Source organism: Panulirus ornatus, chromosome 33, assembly GCF_036320965.1.
Source record: "Panulirus ornatus isolate Po-2019 chromosome 33, ASM3632096v1, whole genome shotgun sequence".
NCBI lineage: Eukaryota > Metazoa > Arthropoda > Malacostraca > Decapoda > Palinuridae > Panulirus > Panulirus ornatus.
Window position 1 is genome coordinate 5,953,309 of NC_092256.1, and position 23,761 is coordinate 5,977,069.

At 39.9% G+C, this 23,761-nt stretch overlaps 1 protein-coding gene across 1 annotated transcript in view; it reads left to right on the plus strand.

Annotated features, from left to right (window-relative positions):
* The window catches only part of LOC139759418 (uncharacterized), an 853,213-nt gene extending 834,640 nt beyond the window's left edge, over positions 1–18,573 (plus strand). Inside the window, exon 14 of the mRNA XM_071681513.1 lies at positions 16,490–18,573. Coding sequence (XP_071537614.1) covers positions 16,490–16,765 — 276 coding nt within the window. The 3' untranslated portion in view covers positions 16,766–18,573. The remainder of the gene's footprint in view (positions 1–16,489) is intronic.
* The last annotated feature ends 5,188 nt before the right edge of the window (positions 18,574–23,761 follow it).

Below are 23,761 nucleotides of genomic sequence, written 5' to 3' on the forward strand. Positions count from 1 at the left end.
AAGGAGTCTTGCTGGGAGTGCTCATCCTCCTCGAAAGCTCAGATTGGGGTGTCTAAATGTGTGTGGATGTAACCAAAGATGAGAAAAAGGAGAGATAGGTAGTATGTTTGAGGAAAAAAACCTGGATGTTTTGGCTCTGAGTGAAACGAAGCTCAAGGGTAAAGGGGAAGAGTGGTTTGGGAATATTTTGGGAGTAAAGTCAGGGGTTGGTGAGAGGACAAGAGCAAGGGAAGGAGTAGCTCTACTCCTGAAACAGGAGAGGCAGGAGTATGTGATAGAGTGTAAGAAGGTAAACTCTAGCTTGACATGGGTAAAACTGAAAGTGGATGGAGAGAGATGAGTGATTATTGGTGCCTATGCAACTGGGCATGAGAAGAAAGATCATGAGAGGCAAGTGTTTTGGGGGCAGCTGAGTGAGTGTGTTAGTAGTTTGGATGCACGAGACCAGGTTATAGTGATGGTTGATTTAAATGCAAAGGTGAGTAATTTGGCAGTTGAATTGGTGTACATGGGACGTTCAGTGTTGTAAATGGAAATGGTGAAGAGCTTGTAGATTTGTGTTTAAAAAGAGAGATATGCATAAGTATACGTATGTAAGTGGGAGAGATGGCCAGAGAGCATTATTGGATTACGTGTTAATTGATAGGCTCGTGAAACAGAGACTTTTGGATATTAATGTGCTGAGAGGTGCAACTGTAGGGATGTCTGATCTTGTGGAGGTGAAGGTGAAGATTTGTAGAGGTTTTCAGAAAAGAAGAGAATGTTGGGGGAAAGAGAGTGGTGCGAGTAAGTGAACTTGGGAAGGAGAATTGTGTGAGAAAGTACCAGGAGAGACTGACTGCAGAATGGAAAAAGGTGAGAGCAAAGGAATGGGATGTATTTAGGGAAGCAGTGATGGCTTGTGCAAATGATGCTTGTGGCATGTGAAGCGTTGGAGGAGGGCAGATTAGAAAGGGTAGTGAGTGGTGGGATGACGAAGTAAGATTATTAGTGAAAGAGAAGAGAGTGGCATTTGGACGATATTAGCAGGGAAATGGTGCAAATGACTGGGGGATGTATAGAAGAAAGAGGCGGGAGGTCAAGAGAAAGGTGTAAGAGGGGAAAAAGAGGGCAAATGAGAGTTGGGGTGAGAGAGTATCATTAAATTTTAGGGAAAATAAAAAGATGTTTTAGAAGGAGGTAAATAAAGTGCGTAAGACAAGAGAACAAATGGGAACATCAGTGAAGAGGGCTAATGGGGAGGTAATAACAAGTAGGGGTGATGTGAGAAGGGGATGAAGTGAGTAATTTGAAGGTTTGTTGAATGTGTTAGATGATAGAGTGACAGATATAGGGTGTTTTGGTCGAAGTGGTGTGCGAGGTGAGAGGGTTGGGGAGAATGATTTGGTAAATAGAGAAGAGGTAGTAAAAGCCTTGTGGAAGATGAAAGCCGGCAAAGCAGTGGGTATGGATGGTATTGCAGTGGAATTTATTAAAACAGGGGTGACTGTGTTGTTGACTGGTTGGTAAGGATATTTAATGTATGTATGACTCACGGTGAGGTACCTGAGGATTGGCGGAATGTATGCATAGTGCCATTGTACAAAGGCAAAGGGGATAAAGGTGAGTGCTCAAATTACAGAGGTATAATTTTGTTGAGTATTCCTGGGAAATTATATGGGAGACTATTGACTGAGAGGGTGAAAGCATGTACAGAGCAATTGGATTTGTATGTAGCATTTATGGATCTAGAGAAGGCATATGATAGAGTTGATAGAGATGCTCTGTGGAAGGTATTAAGAATATATGGTGTGGGAGGCAAGTTGATAGAAGCAGTGAAAAGTGTTTATTGAGGATGTAAGGCATGTGTGTGAATAGGAAGAGAGGAAAGTGATTGGTTCTCAGTGAATGTTGGTTTGCAGCAGGGATGCGTGATGCCTCCATGGTTGTTTAATTTATTTATGGATGGGGTTGTTACGGAGGTGAATGCAAGTGTTTTTAAGAGAATGGCAAGTTTACAGTCTGTTGTGGATGACAGAGCTTTGGAAGTGAGTCAGTTGTCGTTCGCTGAGGATACCGCACTAGTGGCTGATTTGGGTGAGAAACTGCAGAAACTGGTGACTAAGTTTGGTAAAGTGTGTGAAAGAAGAAAGCTGAGAGTAAATGTCAGTAAGGGCAAGGCTATTAGGTACAGTAGGGTTGAGGGACAAGTCATTTGGGGGGTAAGTTTGAATGGAGAAAAACTGGAGTAAGTGAAGTTTTTAGATATCTGGGAGTGGATTTGACAGCGGATAGAAACATGGAAGCGGAAGTGAGTCACAGGGTGGAGGAGGGGGCGAAAGTTTTAGGAGCATTGAAAAATGTGTGGAAGACAAGAACAATATCTCGGAAAGCTGAAATGGGTATGTTTGAAGGAATAGTGGCTCCAACAATGTTATATGGTTGCGAGGCATGGGCTATAGATAGAGTTGTGCAGAGGAGGGTGGATGTGTTGGAAATGAGATGTTTGAGGACAATATACGGTGTGAGGTGGTTTGATTGAATAAGTGATGGAAGGGTAAGAGAGATGTGTGGAAATAAAAAGAGTGTGGTTGAGAGAGTAGAAGAGGGTGTTTAGAAATGGTTTGGTCACTTGGAGAGAATGAGTGAGGAAAGATTGACAAAGAGGATATATGTGTCAGAGGTGAAGGGAATGAGGAGAAGTTGGAGACCAAATTGGAGGTGGAACGTTGGAGTGAAAAAGATTTTGAGCGATCAGGGCCTGAACATGCAGGAGGGTGAAAGGCGTGCAAGGAATAGAGTAGGGCCTTTGAGGGTGTCTTGGTCGAGGTGGTGTGCAAAGTGAGAGGGTTAGGGAAAATGATTTGGTAAACAGAGAAGAGGTAGTAAAAGCTTTGCGGAAGATGAAAGCCAGCAAGGCAGCAGGTTTGGATGGTATTGCAGTGGAATTTATTAAAAAAGGGGGTGACTGTATTATTGACTGGTTGATAAGGTTATTTAATGTATGTATGACTCATGGTGAGGTGCCTGAGGATTGGCGGAATGCGTGCATAGTGCCATTGTACAAAGGCAAAGGGAGGGGATAAGAGTGAGTGCTCAAATTACAGAGGTATAAGTTTGTTGAGTATTCCTGGTAAATTGTATGGGAGGGTATTGATTGAGAGGGTGAAGGCATGTACAGAGCATCAGATTGGGGAAGAGCAGTGTGGTTTCAGAAGTGGTAGAGGATGTGTGGATCAGGTGTTTGCTTTGAAGAATGTATGTGAGAAATACTTAGAAAAGCAAATGGATTTGTATGTAGCATTTATGGATCTGGAGAAGGCATATGATAGAGTTGATAGAGATGCTCTGTGGAAGGTATTAAGAATATATGGTGTGGGAGGCAAGTTGTTAGAAGCAGTGAAAAGTTTTTATCGAGGATGTAAGGCATGTGTACGTGTAGGAAGAGAGGAAAGTGATTGGTTCTCAGTGAATGTAGGTTTGCGGCAGGGGTGTGTGATGTCTCCATGGTTGTTTAATTTGTTTATGGATGGGGTTGTTAGGGAGGTGAATGCAAGAGTTTTGGAAAGAGGGGCAAGTATGAAGTCTGTTGGGGATGAGAGAGCTTGGGAAGTGAGTCAGTTGTTGTTCGCTGATGATACAGCGCTGGTGGCTGATTTATGTGAGAAACTGCAGAAGCTGGTGACTGAGTTTGGTAAAGTGTGTGAAAGAAGAAAGTTAAGAGTAAATGTGAATAAGAGCAAGGTTATTAGGTACAGTAGGGTTGAGGGTCAATTCAATTGGGAGGTGAGTTTGAATGGAGAAAAACTGGAGGAAGTGAAGTGTTTTAGATATCTGGGAGTGGATCTGGCAGCGGATGGAACCATGGAAGCGGAAGTGGATCATAGGGTGGGGGAGGGGGCGAAAATTCTGGGAGCCTTGAAGAATGTGTGGAAGTCGAGAACATTATCTCGGAAAGCAAAAATGGGTATGTTTGAAGGAATAGTGGTTCCAACAATGTTGTATGGTTGCGAGGCGTGGACTATGGATAGAGTTGTGCGCAGGAGGATGGATGTGCTGGAAATGAGATGTTTGAGGACAATGTGTGGTGTGAGGTGGTTTGATCGAGTAAGTAACGTAAGGGTAAGAGAGATGTGTGGAAATAAAAAGAGCGTGGTTGAGAGAGCAGAAGAGGGTGTTTTGAAATGGTTTGGGCACATGGAGAGAATGAGTGAGGAAAGATTGACCAAGAAGGATATATGTGTCGGAGGTGGAGGGAACGAGGAGAAGTGGGAGACCAAATTGGAGGTGGAAAGATGGAGTGAAAAAGATTTTGTGTGATCGGGGCCTGAACATGCAGGAGGGTGAAAGGAGGGCAAAGAATAGAGTGAATTGGAGCGATGTGGTATACCGGGGTTGACGTGCTGTCAGTGGATTGAATCAAGGCATGTGTATGGGGGTGGGTTGGGCCATTTCTTTCGTCTGTTTCCTTGCGCTACCTCGCAAACGCGGGAGACAGCGACAAAGCAAAAAAAAAAAAAAAAAATATATATATATATATATATATATATATATATATATATATATATATATATATATATATATATATATATTCCATAATCCCTGGGGATAGGGGAGAAAGAATACTTCCCACGTATTCCCTGCGTGTCGTAGAAGGCGACTAAAAGGGGAGGGAGCGGGTGGCTGGAAATCCTCCCCTCTCGTTTTTTTTTTTTAATTTTCCAAAAGAAGGAACAGAGAAGGGGGCCAGGTGAGGATTTTCCCTCTAAGGCCCAGTCCTCTGTTCTTAACGCTACCTCGCAAATGCGGGAAATGGCGAATTGTATGAAAAAAAAAAAAAATATATATATATTCCCAATCACCAGTCCTTTTTCAGCACATACTACCTGGCTTAAAAAGATAGATATACATAAGTATACGCATGTAAGTATGAGAGATGGCCAGAGAGCGTGATTGGATTACGTGTTAATTGATAGGCATGCAAAATAGAGACTTTTGGATATTAATGTGCTGAGAGGTGCAACTGGAGAGATGTCTGATCATGATCTTGTGGAGGCGAAGGTGAAGATTTATAGAGGTTTTTGGAAAGGAAGAGAGAGTGTTGGGGTGAAAAGAGTGGTGAGAGTAAGTGAGCTTGGGAAGGAGTCTTGTATGAGGAAGTACCAGGAGAGACTGAGTACAGAATGGAAAAAGGTGAGAACAAAGGACGTAAGGGGAATGGGGGAGGAATGGGATGTATTTAGGGAAGCAGTGATGGCTTGCGCTAAAGATGCTTGTGGCATGAGAAGCGCGGGTGGTGGGCATATTAGAAAGGGTAGTGAGTGGTGGGATGAAGAAGTAAGATTATTAGTGAAAGAGAGCAGAGAGGCATTTGGACGATTTTTGCAGGGAAATAATGCAAATGACTGGGAGATGTATAAAAGAAAGAGGCAGGAGGTCAAGAGAAAGGTGCAAGAGGTGAAAAAGAGGGCAAATGAGAGTTGGGGTGAGAGAGCATCAGTAAATTTTAGGGAGAATAAAAAGATGTTTTGAAAGGAGGTAAATAAAGTGCATAAGACGAGGGAAGAAATGGAAACTTCAGTGAAGGGGGCTAATGGGGAGGTGATAACAAGTAGTGGTGATGTGAGAAGGTGATGGAGTGAGTATTTTGAAGGTTTGTTGAATGTGTTTGATGATAGAGTGGCAGATATAGGGTGTTTTGGTCGAGGTGGTGTGCAAAGTGAGAGGGTTAGGGAAAATGATTTGGTAAACAGAGAAGAGGTAGTAAAAGCCTTGCGGAAGATGAACGCCGGCAAGGCAACGGGTGTGGATGGTATTGCAGTGGAATTTATTAAAAAAGGGGTGACTGTGCTATTGATTAGTTGGTAAGGTTATTTAATGTATGTATGACTCTTGGTGAGGTGCCTGAGGATTGGCGGAATGCTTGCATAGTGCCATTGTGCAAAGGCAAAGGGGATAAAAGTGAGTGCTTAAATTACAGAGGTATAAGTTTGTTGAGTATTCCTGGGAAATTGTATGGAAGGGTATTGATTAAGAGGGTGAAGGCATGTATAGAGCATCAGTTTGGGGAAGAGCAGTGTGGTTTCAGAAGTGGTAGAGGATGTGTGGATCAGGTGTTTGCTTGAAAAGGGAGCTGTGGTTTTGGTGCATTACACATGAAAGCTAAAAACTGAGTGTGTATGAATGTGGCCCTTTTTGTCTTCTCCTGGTGCTACCTTACTGGAGGGGGTGTGGAGGAATGCTATTTCATGTGTGGCGGGGTGGCGAGAGGAATAGATGAAGGCAGCAAGTATGAATAAAGTACATGTGTATATATGTATATGTCTGTGTATGTATATGTTAAAATGTATATGTATGTATATGTGCATGTATGGGCATTTATGTGGGTGGGTTGGGCCATTCCTTGTCTGTTTCCTAGTGCTACCTCGCTGATGCGGGAGACGGCGATTAAGTGTATTAATAATAATGATAAAAAAGAATAGTATGAAAGTCTAACTTCACTTTAGTACATTGAACATATGTTCAGGATGTGTTTAAGCGAACTTGAGAGGTTTAGGTAAATAATTTACATTATGTATATGAGAATATTATTAAAGATAACAGATTGACTGGGCACCTATTAGTAAAGCTAGAAAGTTTCCTGATAAATTCATCAAGAACAGCATTAAAGATAACAGCCTGACTGGGCACTTATTAGTAAAGTTTAGAAAATTTGCTGATGAATTCATCAAGAATGTCTGGCAACTAACTTATAAAAGCAACCACTAAATACTGTACTTCTGTGAGAATATATGAAAAAAATGAGAGGTCACTTTTGTTATGCGGGTAACAACTGGGAAACAGAAAAACCTTAGAAAAGATAAAAGTAAAAGGAAAGTATAAAAGGACACTAGGAAATAACAGTGTTTGAAGGATAGTGCTATCTATCCATCTGTGTCTCTGATTGCATTCCCTTCAGAAATGCTCTCAAAGGAGTATGTTTTTCACTAGTATGTGCTAGACATTCAGATAAGAATATAGTGTGAATTAGCAGATAATAAGAATCGGTAGTAGGAGCCAAAGAACAGTTTGGCATAAGTCTGTACTTTCTAAACTCCCTTTCTCTCATTTTTCTGCTTCCCTCTGTTTGGTAAAACATAGTTTCCTCCCTGGCTGCTCCATTGCAATATTCTTTAATAGAGAGACTTCCCCCATGATCCTTTCAGTATAAATGTTCCTCAGGGTTCTGTCTCTTTCTTCACTAAAAAAAAATTTTCTCTCTTCCTCTTGTACGCTTATTTAATTCATTCTTATGCTTATGATTCTGCCTGACATATTTCAGCTCATTTTCCCTCCCTTCTTCCTTCTAAAATTCATTCTCTTTCATATACAGAATCTGTTATTTCCCCTCTCACTTTTGGCCTGTACAGCATCTCAAAAGGGTGAAACAGTAAGCTAGTGAAATTATATCACTAAAATACAATTTCCTCCTAAATGTCCATCTAAAAGTTATTTGTTTCCCTTTTGTTCAACTTCATGATACCACAATTCAACCCTTAGATAATATATGTTGGGCATACCTACATCTTCAGTCTGTCCTGGAAACCCCCACATAACCAGCATCACAAAGTCTGCTCCCCAAAAGCTGGGAGTGTTGAACTGGTGCTGTAATTATTCTTGTGCACAATTATCTTGTATAAATGGGTTTTTTATACTTTAGTATGGTATACTGCTCGCACATCTGGGATGGCTCTTTCCTCATATCTTTATTAACCAGGATGAAATCAAAAGCTTTCCATATTATTAATTCTTCAGGCATCATCTCTCTTCAACCATCCCTTTCTGTATGCCACAATGTTACTACTCTCTCTTTTCTACAAGTATATTTTTACCCCATGAGATTTAGGAAAAATGCAGCATCAAATGCTACAGTCATGTTTAATGCATGCAATATCATGGGTCCTGAGGGCATTCAGAAAATTTTCTGAAATCCATGGCATAATACCAACTCACCCTAATGTCATGCCAGCCAGTCCCTCAACCCCCATCTCGTTGCAACCCAGTTTCTGACCCCAAATCACCAGAAAGTTACTCATCCTCCGTTGGGAATGGTGGGCCAAGAGAGATAAGGAATCTAAGCTTAAAAACTTGCTTTTATGAAAGTCAACCTCTCATTTGCCCTTACCTCATAAGATTTTTCATTTTCAAAGTAATCTAGAGAGGAAGAGGATTTATGCAGCAGAAGAAATTTCCTGATACTACAATAATGAAGCCTATATCTCCAGGTTAATGCTTTCTTAAAGAGGACTGTTCAGGACACTTTTCTATAGCTTAAGTTCTTATGCAGATCAGTCTTCCCAAAACTTTATATTCTTGTGAAAAATCTCTGTTGAGCCTAAAAGGAAGACATTGATCCTTTTTAGGGTATGACCTTAAAAAAAGGGCTTAATTGTGGGATATGTTCTCATTAGTTAAAAGTTAGTGAAAGAGAAAAGAGAGGCATTTGGACAATACTGATAAGGAAGGAGTGCAGATCAAGAGGAAGGTGCAATGGTTGAAAAAGAGGGCAAATGAGAGTTGGGGTGAGAGAGTATCATTATACTTTAGGGAGAATAAAAAGATGTTTTGGAAGAAGGTAAATAATGTGTGTAAGACAAGAGAACAAAAGGGAACATCAGTGAAGGGGGCAAGGGGGTAGTAATAACGGGTAGTGATAAAGTGAAAAGGAGATAGAGCGAGTACTTTGAAGGTTTGTTGAATGTGTTTGATGATAGAGTGGTAGATGTAGGGTGTTTTGGTCGGGCTGGTGTGCAAAGTGAGAGGGGTCAGGGAGAATGGTTTAGGCAAGAGAGAATAGGTAGTGAAAGCTTCATGGAAGATGAAATTTGGCAAGGCGGCAGGTTTGGATGGTACTGCAGTTGAATTTATTAAGAAAGGGAGTGACTGTGTTGTTGATAAATTGGTAAGAATATTCAGTGTATATATGGATCATGGTGAAGTGCCTGAGGATTGGCAGAATGGATACAGTGTACAAAGGCAAAGAGGATAAACGTGAATGTTCAAACTACAGAGGCATAAGTTTGTTGAGTATTCCTAGGAAATTGTATGAGAGGGTAATGATTTAGAGGGTGAAGGCATGTACAGAGCATCAGATTGGGGAAGAGTAGTGTGGTTTCAGAAAAGGTAGAGGATGTGTGGATCAGGTGTTTGCTTTGAAGAATGTAAGAAGTACTTAGAAAAACAGATGCATTTGTATGTAGCATTTATGGATCTGGAAAAGGCATATGATAGGGTTGATAGAGATGCTTTATGGAAGGTCTTAATAGTATATGGTGTGGGAGATAAGCTGCTAGAAGGAGTGAAAAGTTTTTGCTAAGGATGGGGCATGTGTAAGAGTAGGATGAGAGGAGAGTGATTGTTTCCCAGTGTAGGTTAGTCTGTGGCAGGGGTGTGTGATGGCCCCATAGTTGTTTAAATTGTTTATGGATGGGGTGTTTAGGGAGGTAAATGCAAGAGTTTTGGAGAGATGGACGAGTATGTAGTCTGTTGGGGATGAGAGGGCCTGCAAAGTGAGTCACTTGTTCACCAATGATAGAGCTCTGGTGGCTGATTCAAGTGAGAAACTGCAGAAGTTGGTGACTGAGTTTGGAAAAGTGTGTGAAATGAGAAATTTGATAGTAAATGTGAATAGGAGCAAGGTTCATTAGGGTTGAGGGATAAGTTAATTGGGATGTAGGTTTGAATGGAGAAAAATTGGAGGAAGTGGAGTGTTTTAGATATCTGGGAGTGGATTTAGCAGTGAATGGAAACATGGAAGTGGAAGTGAGTCACAGGGTGGGGGAGGGGGCGAAGGTCCTGGGAGTGATGAAGAACATGTGGAAAGGAGAGAACATTATCTCAGAGAGCAAAAATGGGATGTTTGAAGGAATAGAAGTTCCAGCAATGCTATATGGTTGCAAGGCATGGGCTATAGATAGGGTTGTACAGATAAGGGTGGATTTGTTGGAAATGAAATGCTTGAGGACAGTATGTGGTGTGAGGTGGTTTGATCGAGTAAATAATGAAAGGTTAGGAGAGATGTGTCAAGAAAAAGAGTGTGGTTGAGAGAGCAGAAGAGGGTATGTTGAAATGGTTTGGACATATGGATAGAATGAGTAAGGAAAAGCTGATAAAACAGGATATACATGTCAGAGGTGGAGGGGACAAGGAGAAGTGGGAGCCCATATTGGAGATGGCGGGATGGAGTGAAAAAGATTTTGAGTGATCGGGACCTGAATATACAGGAGGGTGAGAGGTGTGCAAGGAATAGAGTGAATTGGAACAATGTGGTATACTGGGGTCATTAATGTCCTGTCAGTGGACTGAACCAGGGCATGTGAAATGTCTGGGGTAAACCACTGAAGGGTCTGTGGGCCCTGGATATGGATAGGGAGCTCTAGTTTTGGTGAATTACACATGACAGCTAGAGACTGAATATGCCTCTTTTTTGCCTGTTTTCTTTGCACTATATTGCTGAAACAGGTTAGTGATGCTGCTTCCTTTGGGGTGGGGTAGTGCCAGGAATGAATAAAGGCAAGCAAGTATGAATATGTATATGTATATATATGTATATGTCTTTGTATGTGTATGTATATATGTATATGTGTATATATGTATATGTGTATATATATGTATATGTCTTTGTATGTGTATGTATATATGTATATGTTGATATTTATATGTATGTATATGTGCATGTATCAGAGTTTATGTATTTATATGTGTACATGAGTGGGAAATAGCAATCAAGTATAGAAAAAATATAAGATAATATGTGTATAAGAATGGATGGGCCATTCTTTGTCTGTTTCATGGCATTGCCTTGCTGACCATTCTTTGTCTGTTTCATGGCATTACCTTGCTGATGTGGGAGACGGCGATTAGTATAAAAAAACAAATTTCTCATGACTTGCCCTTTACATTAAATGTCTGGTTGGTTTATCTTAATGGTTCTACAGATGAGCTTTGGAATTCTAGGCCTTGAATATGGAACAAGAAAAAGTAAGTTACATAAGATTTCATCTTAAAAGCTCAAATACTGTGAAAACTGGACAAAGCTATGATGCCTTCCTAAAGAAAGACTCTCTTTGAGATATGGCATTTCATTCTTAGCCATAAAAGATGAATGAAGTAAAACATAACAAATGGCCTGTTCCACTGAAAACTAAATAATCCCTATTTCTTTTAATCCTTTGCCATGATGACAGGGAGAATTCTGAGATAGCAACATGCAGTTAGCTACAACAATCGGATTTTCACAACAGTTTTCACAATACTGTTTGAAGGTCCTGTGTGGTTCACTGACCCTCCCTCAACCACGGATGGCACTAGGGTCCCATAAGATGATGCCTGCTGTGCAGTGGCTGGCTGAAACTTAACACATAAACAATAACGGAGTCAACTGATGGTTGCCACCCACGTAATTTGTTTGTATCATTATTTAGGTACTTAATGGAAACAATTATGTCAAGATGTGATTTGTGTTTTATGTATGATAATGCTAAGAAAAGGATGATACAGTGCTTTACTTCTTTAACAGCATGTTAGGTTCCTAACCACGTGTATACCTTTTCAGTGATTTACTGTTCACACAGCACCATAGAGACCTTGAAGAACACTCAGCAGGCCTGGAACCAGAATCCAGTAATGGATGCACTGTAGTTTCTCTTAACACTCAGTCACCTGATGGAAGCTGCGTTGGCAGAGTTGACTGTCTTGTCGATGATAGGAATTCCTCTGCCTATTTCTATAAAGCTTCAGCCTCAGTCTGGGCTGGAAAAGTCCCCATTCCTGTCCTTCCTTGATTGCTGACCCTGACCATAATTTGGGAGGGGAGGCCAAACTGGAGGTGTGGAGATGGAAGGATGAAGTGAAAACTATTTTGAGTGGTTGGTGCCTGAACAGGCAGCATTATGAAAGGTGTGTACTGGATAGAATGAATTGGAGCGATGTGGTAACAGGAGGTGGCATGCTACCAGTGGACTGAATGAGGGTGCATAAAGCAAGTAGGGAGAAACCTTGGAAAAGTTTGTGGGTCTTGGTTGTGGTTAGGGGGCTGTGATTTCCATGCATTACACATGGCAGCTAGAGGCTGGATGTGAGCGAATGAGATCTTTTCTTCATCTGTTCCTGGTGCAAGAAACAATTAGCAAGCATGGAAAACTTTATATGTAGGGAGGTTTTTACCAAACTCTCTGTGTTTGCAGAAGCCCAAGAATGAAAACACTTTTAAAGAAATGCATTTTTTTTCAGAATTACCACCATTCTTGTGCATAGGTTTCATTTGACCCTGAAATAGAATAATCAGCTACTCCCTTCATCCTTAAGCTTATTTACAATGCCATCTGGAAAACATCTCACTATTATGGAAAAGCTTTCACCATCCTGAATTGCATTACACCTATACTCCGATTTGTGATGCTTTGACTTGACACATTTTACATGTGTGGCACTTGAAATAATGGCTTAGAGTCAATTTGTGACACATATGCTTCATACTTGCCAGATATTAAAGAATAGTAGATTGTATGGGATATATACCCATGCTGCCTGTACTTAGGACACGCCAATCCAGTTAATAATGTATTTCTCCTAACTAGGAATGCTGAACTCAGAATTCATTAGGAATTTATTTTTTTTCTTTTTGTGCACCTTATCATATAAAAGTTAAATTTTTTGTATACTTAGGATTGGTTGATCCAGTAAATAATGTGTTTCTCCTAAACTAAGAATGCTTCATGTAGTCATAGGAGGAAAATAATGGGTTATATATATTTTGTGCACCTTTTGAGTGGCTGAAAAAAGACTTGTATGGAATGGGGAGGTCTGAAAAATCAGTTGCGCATTGAAAGGGTTGAAGGTCCTCCAGTATTTCATTTGTGCTTTTTTATAGATGAATAATTTGCAGTTATGTTCTATCAGAGGTATGTAATTACCTCAGGTATTCATCTCTAGGTTGTAATAATTTTATACCCCTTCTCTTCATTCATGCCTCTCTTAGAGGTACCCTACTACCTGTCTTTCAATAGTATGTGTAATAGTTTTTGTTATTGGGTAGTAAGCATTATTTCCTAATTGCTTATGCTTTTGTGACCAGGACAGTGATAATTTGAAATTTACCTTTTTCTAATTGGACAATGGACGAATTTGCACATTTATATTCACAGAGTCAGAATGAATGGATATGAGTCCATGGTTTACCCCAGACGCTTCACATGCCTTGATTCAATCCACTGACAACACGTCAACCCCGGTATACCACATCGCTCCAATTCACTCTATTCCTTGCCCTCCTTTCACCCTCCTGCATGTTCAGGCCACGATCACACAAAATCTTTTTCACTCCATCTTTCCACCTCCAATTTGGTCTCCCTCTTCTCCTCGTTCCCTCCACCTCCGACACATATATCCTCTTGGTCAATCTTTCCTCACTCATTCTCTCCATGTGCCCAAACCACTTCAAAACACCCTCTTCTGCTCTCTCAACCACGCTCTTTTTATTTCCACACATCTCTCTTACCCTTACGTTACTCACTCGATCAAACCACCTCACACCACACATTGTCCTCAAACATCTCATTTCCAGCACATCCATCCTCCTGCGCACAACTCTATCCATAGCCCACGCCTCGCAACCATACAACATTGTTGGAACCACTATTCCTTCAAACATACCCATTTTTGCTTTCCGAGATAATGTTCTCGACTTCCACACATTCTTCAAGGCCCCCAGAATTTTCGCCCCCTCCCCCACCCTATGATCCACTTCCGCTTCCATGGTTCCATCCGCTGCCAGATCCACTCCCAGATATCTAAAACACTTCACTTCCTCCAGTTTTTCTCCATTCAAACTCACCTCCCAATTGACTTGACCCTCAACCCTGCTGTACCTAATAACCTTGCTCTTATTCACATTTACTCTTAACTTTCTTCTTCCACACACTTTACCAAACTCAGTCACCAGCTTCTGCAGTTTCTCACATGAATCAGCCACCAGCGCTGTATCATCAGCGAACAACAACTGACTCACTTCCCAAGCTCTCTCATCCCCAACAGACTTCATACTTGCCCCTCTTTCCAAAACTCTTGCATTTACCTCCCTAACAACCCCATCCATAAACAAATTAAACAACCATGGAGACATCACACACCCCTGCCGCAAACCTACATTCACTGAGAACCAATCACTTTCCTCTCTTCCTACACGTACACATGCCTTACATCCTCGATAAAAACTTTTCACTGCTTCTAACAATTAACATGTGACCACAAAAGATATAGGAGTGAGCAGTTTTTCAAGATTTATGATTGTACCGTAAATCACTTTCACGATGTGATTTTTACTGTAAATCACTTTCACGAATCAGACCCCAAATGTAACCTCCCATCATGTTCTCGTTATATGGTCCTTAGTGGCAGCATTCAAAGTTCAGCATATCCTAGCAGAAGCCCTTGCCTTGCTCTCCTGAATACTGTCCCATGTTCTCCTTTAATTTATCAAGATAAACATTAAGGATATTTATTCTGAGGGACATCCTGCAACCCATTTTGCTGTAGTACATCACCATACTCTCAACCAGGTGCCTTGTGATTTCCCGGGGAGCCCTGAACCATTGTGCAGAGCTATACTAAGCTGCTTTCTCCTCCTAGTGAGCTTTTTTGGGAATTCCTTGCACATTAGAATCTTCTTTATCTTGGGCCGATGGAGAAGTCTTGAAGGTACTTGAAGGCTACAGACTTCTTATCCAGAGCTGTAACAGATTATTTCATAAGGCCTAATTTTATGTGCAGTGGTGGCATCAACACCTTCTGGGGATCCAACAGCAGCTCCCACCTGATACTGTTCATCCCTACAAAGAATTTGGTTCGCTGTGGCTAGTCCCACACATGGTAGTGCACCATGGTGTTCCTGCTGACCCAAAGGCAAAGGTAGCTGGGAAACCTGGTAAAACAGCTTTGGAAACCCATTAGGAATGCCACCATTTTGAAGTCCCAGATGACTCCCACTTGAACTCATCATACTTCAATGCTTCTAGCAAGATCTTAACACTGTTGTATTCTTCTTTGAGGTGCAGTAAGTGAGCCAGGAGAAGAGATGGATACTTGTTCCTTTTATGGAGAAGCATGGCTTTGAGGGAGGTGTCAATAAAAGGTGCCATTCGTTCGGGTTACAGGTGATTCCGATTGCCTCAATCAGACTGGTTACATTGTGGTAGAAGCAGAGCCCATCTTGATGGGTGAAGAAGCTGGAAAAACCTAAGTGACGCTTCCTCTGATCTGCAGTTTGCACACTTTCATCCAACAAGTTCCACTGCTTGAGCCTAGACGTCAAAAGCTTGGCATTGGACTTTGTGAGACCAAGACCTCTGATCAAGTCATTGAGGTCTCTTTGATTGGAGTAGTATGGGTTTCTCCCCTCAGGTGCAACCCTGAAATTGTAATTTGGATCTGCAGCATCTTCATCCCTCTATGATTTGCTAGTCTGTTCTGAAGACAGCTGCTCTCTCTTCAGAAGAGTGAGTATGGAGAACTCAGGAGAGCGTGGCACCGGGAAAATGGATGATGGAGGGTCCAGATACGTGATAGCAGGTGCAGTCTTCCGAGTCCGATGTTTGGAAGGGTCCACCATACAGAAGTAGCTATTGCCTGAGTGGTCAGTGGATCCCTGCCAAATTCTTTGGGTCGTGAACTTCATGCTTCTTTTGTCTCCTCTGCACCATCCAGCAAAAGAAAAATATAGAATTGGGATTATGAAAAAAGATTATATATTTGTTTATAAATTTATTTCACCCATGACTAATGTGTAAGAGATTCTTTCAACATATTCCATATATGATATTTTTATTCAATAACACTGAAAATTTAAAAAGAAATCACAATAAAAAAATTTAAAATTTGAAAAATTTTAAAAAATATTATAACAAAATTCTGAGCAACAGTTGTCTATCTTACCTTCCATAGTTTTTCACATGCTCTCAGGTGAAATGAGGTGCCCAGAAATTGTCTTGATTTCCAACAGGCATGCTGAAATATGAATTGTAGGCCTTGCACATTTTAGATGATGCTGTCACAGAGTACTTTTTTGCTCTTGTTTTGATGAATTGGCCGCAGACATAGCAAAATGTGTCTGCCAAATGCTTGCATCCTCTAGATGCCATCTCAGAAAAATGTATGAATGTGTACCCACTTGGGTAGCTAGATCTAAACTGAACTGGTTGGTTTAAGGCCCTTATATTTTTACTTCCAGAAAGTTCTGTATCAGCTACTCAGCACTGAGTCTATCTGAAACATAGGTAAATTTCAAAATATCACTGTCCTGATCACAAAAGCAAAGTTTTATGGGAATAATTGCCATTCTTATACTTTTTAGACATAATCAATTAGAATATAACACTTATTACCCAGGAACAAAAAGAAAAGTTCACTGTGTAACTGGCTTATCTCAGTTTTGCTTTATGAGTCATGCATTGCTTATCTTTTACTCTAATTTCAGGGATATTTCTTTGCTGGAATCCTGAATCGTGATGAGGTGTTTGATGGCATTATTGATGGCTGCAGGAGGGCAGGAGCCACCTGGTGTGATGTCCTTCATACACAGGAGAAGAGCAAAGATGGTAAGGATTTTAAGGAAACCAAGGAAAAGGGCAAAGACACTAAGGACTCTAAAGAAAGCAAGGATAAAAGCAAGGATGCAAAGGAAATGAAGGAAACAAAAGAAGTTAAGGATGCAAAAGACTTCAAGGAATCCAAGGAAGCCAAAGATAAATGAAATCAGCTTGAAGTTTCAAAATGTATTTTGCACTAAGTATTTGATAGGACTGATCAGAAGTATTTTGTTTTTGGTATGAAAACCAAGAATCAGAAGAAGACATTTGAATTAGGTGTGAAGTGATGCTATTATAGCTGAAGGAAAAGGTGATAGTTTCCCAATGACATGGGAGATCTTCTATAGAGAACTGATGTAAAGAGCAATTGACACTTGACATCTTCTATGGTGTGACATTGATAATTTGCAAAATGAGCTTTGTTTCTGCAACAACTGTCAGGAATTTTCTAAATGTCTTGTGCCACAAATTAGCATCTAATCTTTTCAGAAGTACAGTACATGTTAGAAATGCCAAAAAGATACGGTAAATATTTGCAGTTATAAGCACACACTCATGAAACTAACGAAGCTATAGAAATATTGATAAAAAGCAAAATACTGTATGTATGTGTCCACACTGATAATAACATAGCACATAGTTGTGCCATCTTTATTCATACTGCCTTATGAGTATCACAGCATGCATGTAATCTATGTATTCTGTGTACTAGATATGTTACAGCATGTTTATATACTTATATCATGTATTGACACTACATCAAAACTCCTGGGTAGTGAAATCATGGGGTACACTATTACTTTGTACTCATAAATGAATGTATGTAGAAATGTGTTATGCACAAATGATCAGGGGAATCAGCTAGTCGTGTAATAGTTAACCTTACTCCTAAAGTTGAAGTATGTAATGATGTTGAGAACAAATTGATAATCTAGTAAATCAGTTATTTATATGATGACTTGTAAATAGATAAACAGTGAATTAGATTACTGACTTTTATAGAAAGGAATAGCTTGCAGTCATATCGTATCTGGTAGCCGAGAGACTACTTTCTGAATATGAATAGCTTCTGATATGTCTTTAAACATGTTATTTGTGGATAACAAAAAGAGTAGATAATATATCAAAAGTAATGGAACTCTTAACATTATGCTTTTAGTCATTAACAAATATAAATTTCATTAATAAGAATATTTAGAAAGCAGCCCTAGGAGGTGTAATATGACTGGGAAGCATGAATATCAATTATGTGTTCACTTCAATGAGGCCTTGATAACTTAATCAGTAAGGTAATGAGGAACAGAATTAAGTAGCAGAAAGTATGTTTGCAAAAATTATTAATGAGGAACATTTATTATTTGATATAAGAAAAAATAGTTGTTTAATTTTTTCTATGATTTCCCACCCAAGTAAAAATTATAGCACATTGGAAACTTAATGAAATCACTTACTGGGAAATTCAAACTAATTGCAGGTATTATTGAAATAATTGTGCCAAACTGTAGTTTTAAGAGACTGATAAATTGTGATCTTACAGAAATACATAAACTGGAACTTGAAGTGTTAAGTGTTGCAGCAATAGGTAGCCAGTCATGAAAGTTAATCACACTGTAATAAAAGCCAAAGATTTTTAGAAAATATCAAAATGGAGCACAGTTAGGTTTAGAGGAATAAAATATGTTTTCTTTCCAAAGTGGTATGCTGTGAACAGGAGAGACATTGTACTGGATATCTTGAGAGTTAACAGGATTTGGACGTTTTAACCCTCATGTTTCCAGTAAACTCTGGCTTTCCTCACCCTTCACTGACCACTCCATTGTGGCAATGGAAGTTTGCTTTTCTTGGTATGTCCTTGACTAATTAGAGATCACCAGAGATGATGTCTTTGAACCACTTGCTCTAAGCTGGTTGCAGCTTGCACAGTTCACAGACTGCAGATGTTAGCCCAAAAACAGTCACAGTTGTTTCAGAGAAAAAAATAAGGGGGGGGGGGGAAGTGGAGACAGACCAGGTTAAGAAAACAGAAAAAATGTTTGTGAGACACCATCATGAATTAAAAAAAAAGGCTTTTCAAGTTTCAAAACCCATATTCATCTGGGTTTGGAGAAAAATTTGTAAATAAGAATACTAAACCCAAAAGGAAAGGATCTACCTTGAAAGGGAATTCAGAGGTATTCTAGAATGTGTCTCTCCTGAAGGAGGAATCCCTAAAGCCATATAGAGTAGATCCACAACATATTCATAAACTAAGGAACTGACTGATGAAAGTGGTAAAAGAATGAAAAGACTCTTTTTCTTATTTCCTATAATGAATGGTATTTGCTGAAGGCAGGGTAAAGGCCACCTTTCTTATATCATGTACTCTAGTGAAAAGTTAAAATAATGAGTTCCTTCAGGTGTGAAAGAAACTATCTGGGAATAAGGCACGAAGCTCTCTTCTTGAAATTTTTCATGAGAGGATAACAAAAGTGCTACTTTTAATTAAATTAGAAGTGGAGAAACTCAGCTGCCAGACAATCAAGACTGAGAGAGGTCTAAACTTTTGAAAGTTACTATTCCAGTTATGGGGGAGAAGTAACCAGTCTCCTCAGAATGATAGATTAGGGAAGTTTATCCCAAATATTGTCTATCAGATAAATGTCAAAACCCAGAAACAGAAGTTTTCTGAAGGACATTCTTATGAGTCAATTGAAATACTAGCCTTGTTATATCCATGAAAAACACTTTTAAGACTTACACGTAAGACTTCATTCGTGTATGATATCAAAGTCTTCAGGGAAAGACTGAAAGACTTTCCACACCAAGTTGCACCATCTTTAAGTCAAAAGGCAGGTTTTATGTAGGTCATCTGTTGATAATTTTCCAAATCCCTGCGTGTTGGAATTTTTTATTACATATCATACCAGAATTAAGGACTTAATGTTGGGGTCTTATAAAAAGCTGAATTGGCCTGGAAGAACCTGAGGTATCACTGAGGAGCATAGCAAGTAGCAGGTTACCAGTGTTTTATCCCAAAAACCAACTTAAGAACTTGTTTCTGAGGATGGACTAGGGATAAAAAATAAATTTAGGTCCATTAATTTCAGTCTCAGGACAGAGCATTTGTAGCAGTTGCTTTCACATCTGAAAGTGGTGACATTCATGTGTAGTAACACACTGGTTTTGGTGGTGATGAGATCCCCTGAGGGTGTTACTCCAAAGGAATGGAACTAATGAAATCCTACTTTCTTGCAGACAGTTTTGATGGCATTGTGTCTGATCTTGAAAAGGTATCTGCCCAGACATAGTATACTCCTTGGAGATAAGAGGTTTGGAGAGAAAAGAGTGTTGATGAAGGATGAACCACAACTGGACAGCATTGATGATGGGTGTTACTCCAAAGGAATGGAACTAATGAAATCCTACTTTCTTGCAAACAGTTTTGATAGCAGTGTGTCTGATCTTGAAAAGGTATCTGCCCAGACATAGTATACTCCTTGGAGATAAGAGGTTTGGAGAGAAAAGAGTGTTGATGAAGGAGGAACCACAACTGGACAGCATTGATGACGGGGAAACCATGTGTAACCAGCATCGATGACGGGACAAACCACATGTAGCCAACTTTGATGAGGGATTGTGGACTTCAGTTTACCTGAAATGTGTGAGGAAAGACCATGACTAGTTAACATTTATGAGGAAACATGACTTGCCAACAGTGATGAGAACCACTGATGATGAAGGGGAACCAAGCCTGGCTATTGTTGATGAGGAGGGAACCATGTATGGCCAGCATTAACAAAGGAGCCACATCCAGCCAGCATTGACGAGGGTGGAACCATGTCTAGACATAGCAACAAAAAGCTTTTCCATTAATTTTAAGAGAGATAGGGATCTGCAAGAGCTTTTGTTAAACAGATAGCAAACAGCCACTCCTTTCCTTATCAGACGAAAAAATCTACACCTTGGACTCAAAAAATTCTTGAATGTGATAGACCATGGAAATACCAGTCCTTGGTTGATATGAAAGGATTTGTGCTTCCATTCAAGGGCCTGCACCTACTTACTCTCCAAAGAATGGGACCATATGTCCAAACTACCATAGAAGTTGTTGGAGATGTCTAAAGCATGGGCATTTTGGGAGCCCTCTCCAATGGCCCACTATTAAACAGAAGAGGTCTCTGGTAAGTGTTCTTAGATACTGACTTTCTGCAAGAAAGAATTTTGTTACCCAAAAGTTAACTTGTTTAGCCAGAAGCTACATTACATCACTGAACAGGGCTGCTCAGTTGAGCTTCCCAGAAATTGCTATAATTGTCAGTACACCAAGGTATGAGGCAGCAAGACAATTGCAGCTTTGTGAGTTTAAGAGCTGATTATAGAATTTGCTCTTTTAAAGGTGCACTTGAAGACCTAATCTGGCACATCATTCCACAGATGTGCACAGGTATGCCAAAACTGTTGTGTAGGAGGATGTTGGTTTTTGAAGCAGGGCTGAAAAAATTCTGGCAAAAACTTGTGGGGCTCTGCATAAACTACATGGTAACACCTTAATTGCCAATGCTGTTCATCTCTTGAACCCTAAAACCTTGGAATGTGCTTGAAAACATTCTTTAAGCATAGGCTTATTTACCAGTTTTTAAATAGTATGGCCTGGTATGATCATTTTGACTCTGTGTTACAGTACATGAATGTTAGAAAAAACATTCTTACTAATTCCTTCTCCACCTCCCCATTTTTTTTTTTTTTAAGCAAAAATGAGGCTATATAAAAAAAAAAAAGGATTGGTTTTACTGCTTCACTATTGACTGTACTGTATTCTTGTAATAGCCAAGTTGGTAGCTGTCCTGAAATTTTTCTTGATGGTTGCCTGAGCTTCCCAACTCCACTTCATATCTTTTAAATGTCAGGCACAGTCAAACTTCAAAATTCAACCCCAGCTGGCGGGGAACTAATATAAGGGGAACCTGAATGGAAACCCAGTTCATTGGCACCAAAAGGATATCTTGAAAAAGCACCAGTTCCTTTGGCCAAGTTGGACTTAGCTGCACTAAAGCTGTTCCTTTTGGAAGGACTATAGAAGGAGTGGCAGTGCTCTCAAGAACAATTCCTTAAGATAAAATGTAATATAGCTCCACACTTACTATCTAGCATCTGTTCATTTCATTGAATAGACAGGGTTAATTAAAACAATTTTCTCTGCACTGGTGGCTCAAGAAGATCAAATTCTTAAGAACCTGAATGGCTTCTTGGGTAAAAGGGAATCACAGGAGGATGTGGACTACAATAGCTAACAATTCTTTATCAAGGGAAGACAGCCTTTCGTCGACACCATTACTTGTATAACAGAAACTGCATAAAGTCTCTCTTTACAAAATTGAAAGTTGTTGAAGACATTTTTCAGTTCACTCCCAAAGACTTCTAGTTTGAATGCTCTAAAAGTGGAGGATAGGATTCACAAGCAGAAAAAGCTTCAGAGAGTTTTATTAAACTTCCTAGAATGATATGACGGAATGAGAATGAATTAAACAACAGGGATCCCATGACTAGGCAAAGGTTGTGGCAAAAGTGGGACATTAACCTTCCATTATCTACTGTATCACTCTGGAAAAAGTTGTAGGAAGATTGAGGAATTAAATGTCCTTAAGGCTCTTGAACACACCAGTATCTGGATTGAAAGAAATCAATAGATAAAAAGCAGTCTAGAAAGCTGAATGAAAGCCTTTAACTCCTCTGAGAAGCAATATCAATTACATTGAAGTCTTCCAAAGCATTTTCAAAGATTATTAAGGTTAGCTGTCTGATCACTATGTGGGCTAGTTTAGCATCAAACAGATATTCTTTCAAGGAAAAGGTCGTGGTAGCCTGAAAAAAAATTAATCAAGTTTCCCGTGAACTGATACCCAACTACAAGAACGATCATGGCAGCAAGTATTCTCCTTGTAAAAGGAGTTATGCCTTGTAATAAAAAAGAATCATGGAAAACAGAGTGCTAAGACATACTCTATCAGTGCTACCTCATTATCTAAAGCCTCAGAATCAGAGTCCTCCAGCCAGAAGAGCCGTATAGCTTACTAGGACCTGGCAGGGGCTTTTGACCCAATGCAGGGTAGGAGAGAGGTGAATTTTTTCAGAAGGAAGAAAAGAGAAGTGAGGAACACTAAAAAAAGCCTGAGGATGTACTGGTTTGAGCATTTTTTTTTTTCATTTTGGAAGGCTTAAAAGGGCTGTCTTCTTTGATGATCCATCAGAGTTCCAATAGAAAAAGAACTGTAGAAGCCTGTAATTGTGTGAGGTTAGCCTATTAACACTCTGGAACAGGCTCTGGCTGCTCATTTATATGCAGGGAGCACCCTTAACTGGAAAGGTTCCCCAAGTTCGAAACTCAGGGTCATGTATCAATTGTCAGTTAGTCCACAAAAAGAAAAAAGGGAACTCTACCCTTCTTGTTCGAGATTCAAATAAGGGCTCTCACAAGGTCTGCCCCCTTTTTTAATAAAGCAAGATGAGGAAGTAGTTGTTAGAAAAGATTGCCAATGGCAATAGGTGCCAAAATGCAATTTCAATACACTGATCATCTTTCAGGGGCAAAGAAGCATTTCTGAAGGAGTGTAGGTGCCATCCTAAACTATTCACATGGGATCATCAGCTTCAAGATAACTCCCAGAGTTGGCAGTACTTAACACTTTAGTCTTTGCTACAGAGGACATGACCCAAAAGGATGCCAAGATCCTCTGGTGAGAGAAAAAATCATTTGAAGGCATGTGTTAGGAAAAGTAAATGAAATCATGAAAAAACTACTCAGGGTCCTCCCTAAACTACGATATGAGGTTCTCAATGGTGACCTAACTCCTGTTTCAAGTCAGTGGCCAGGTAGCCTTTATTTTTCAGAAAAAAATAATGGGGACAAACAATATTACTTGATATAGATGTTTTTCACAAGGGAATTCTCTGGCTTGGAGCAGCTGAATGTCAGATTTAGGTCCAATCATATAAACAAGCTCTTAAAGGTGGAGGTCAAACAAGTTTTCTTAGCTTTTTAAGTAGAGCTCCAGGTGCAGGACCAATCAAGATAAAACAGATTTTCTTAATTCTGTAAGCGGAGTTCCTCACCATTAATGTACAAGACATAATTTATACATGATACAGGACCTGAACTGGAAGAAAATAAATAACAAAGCCTT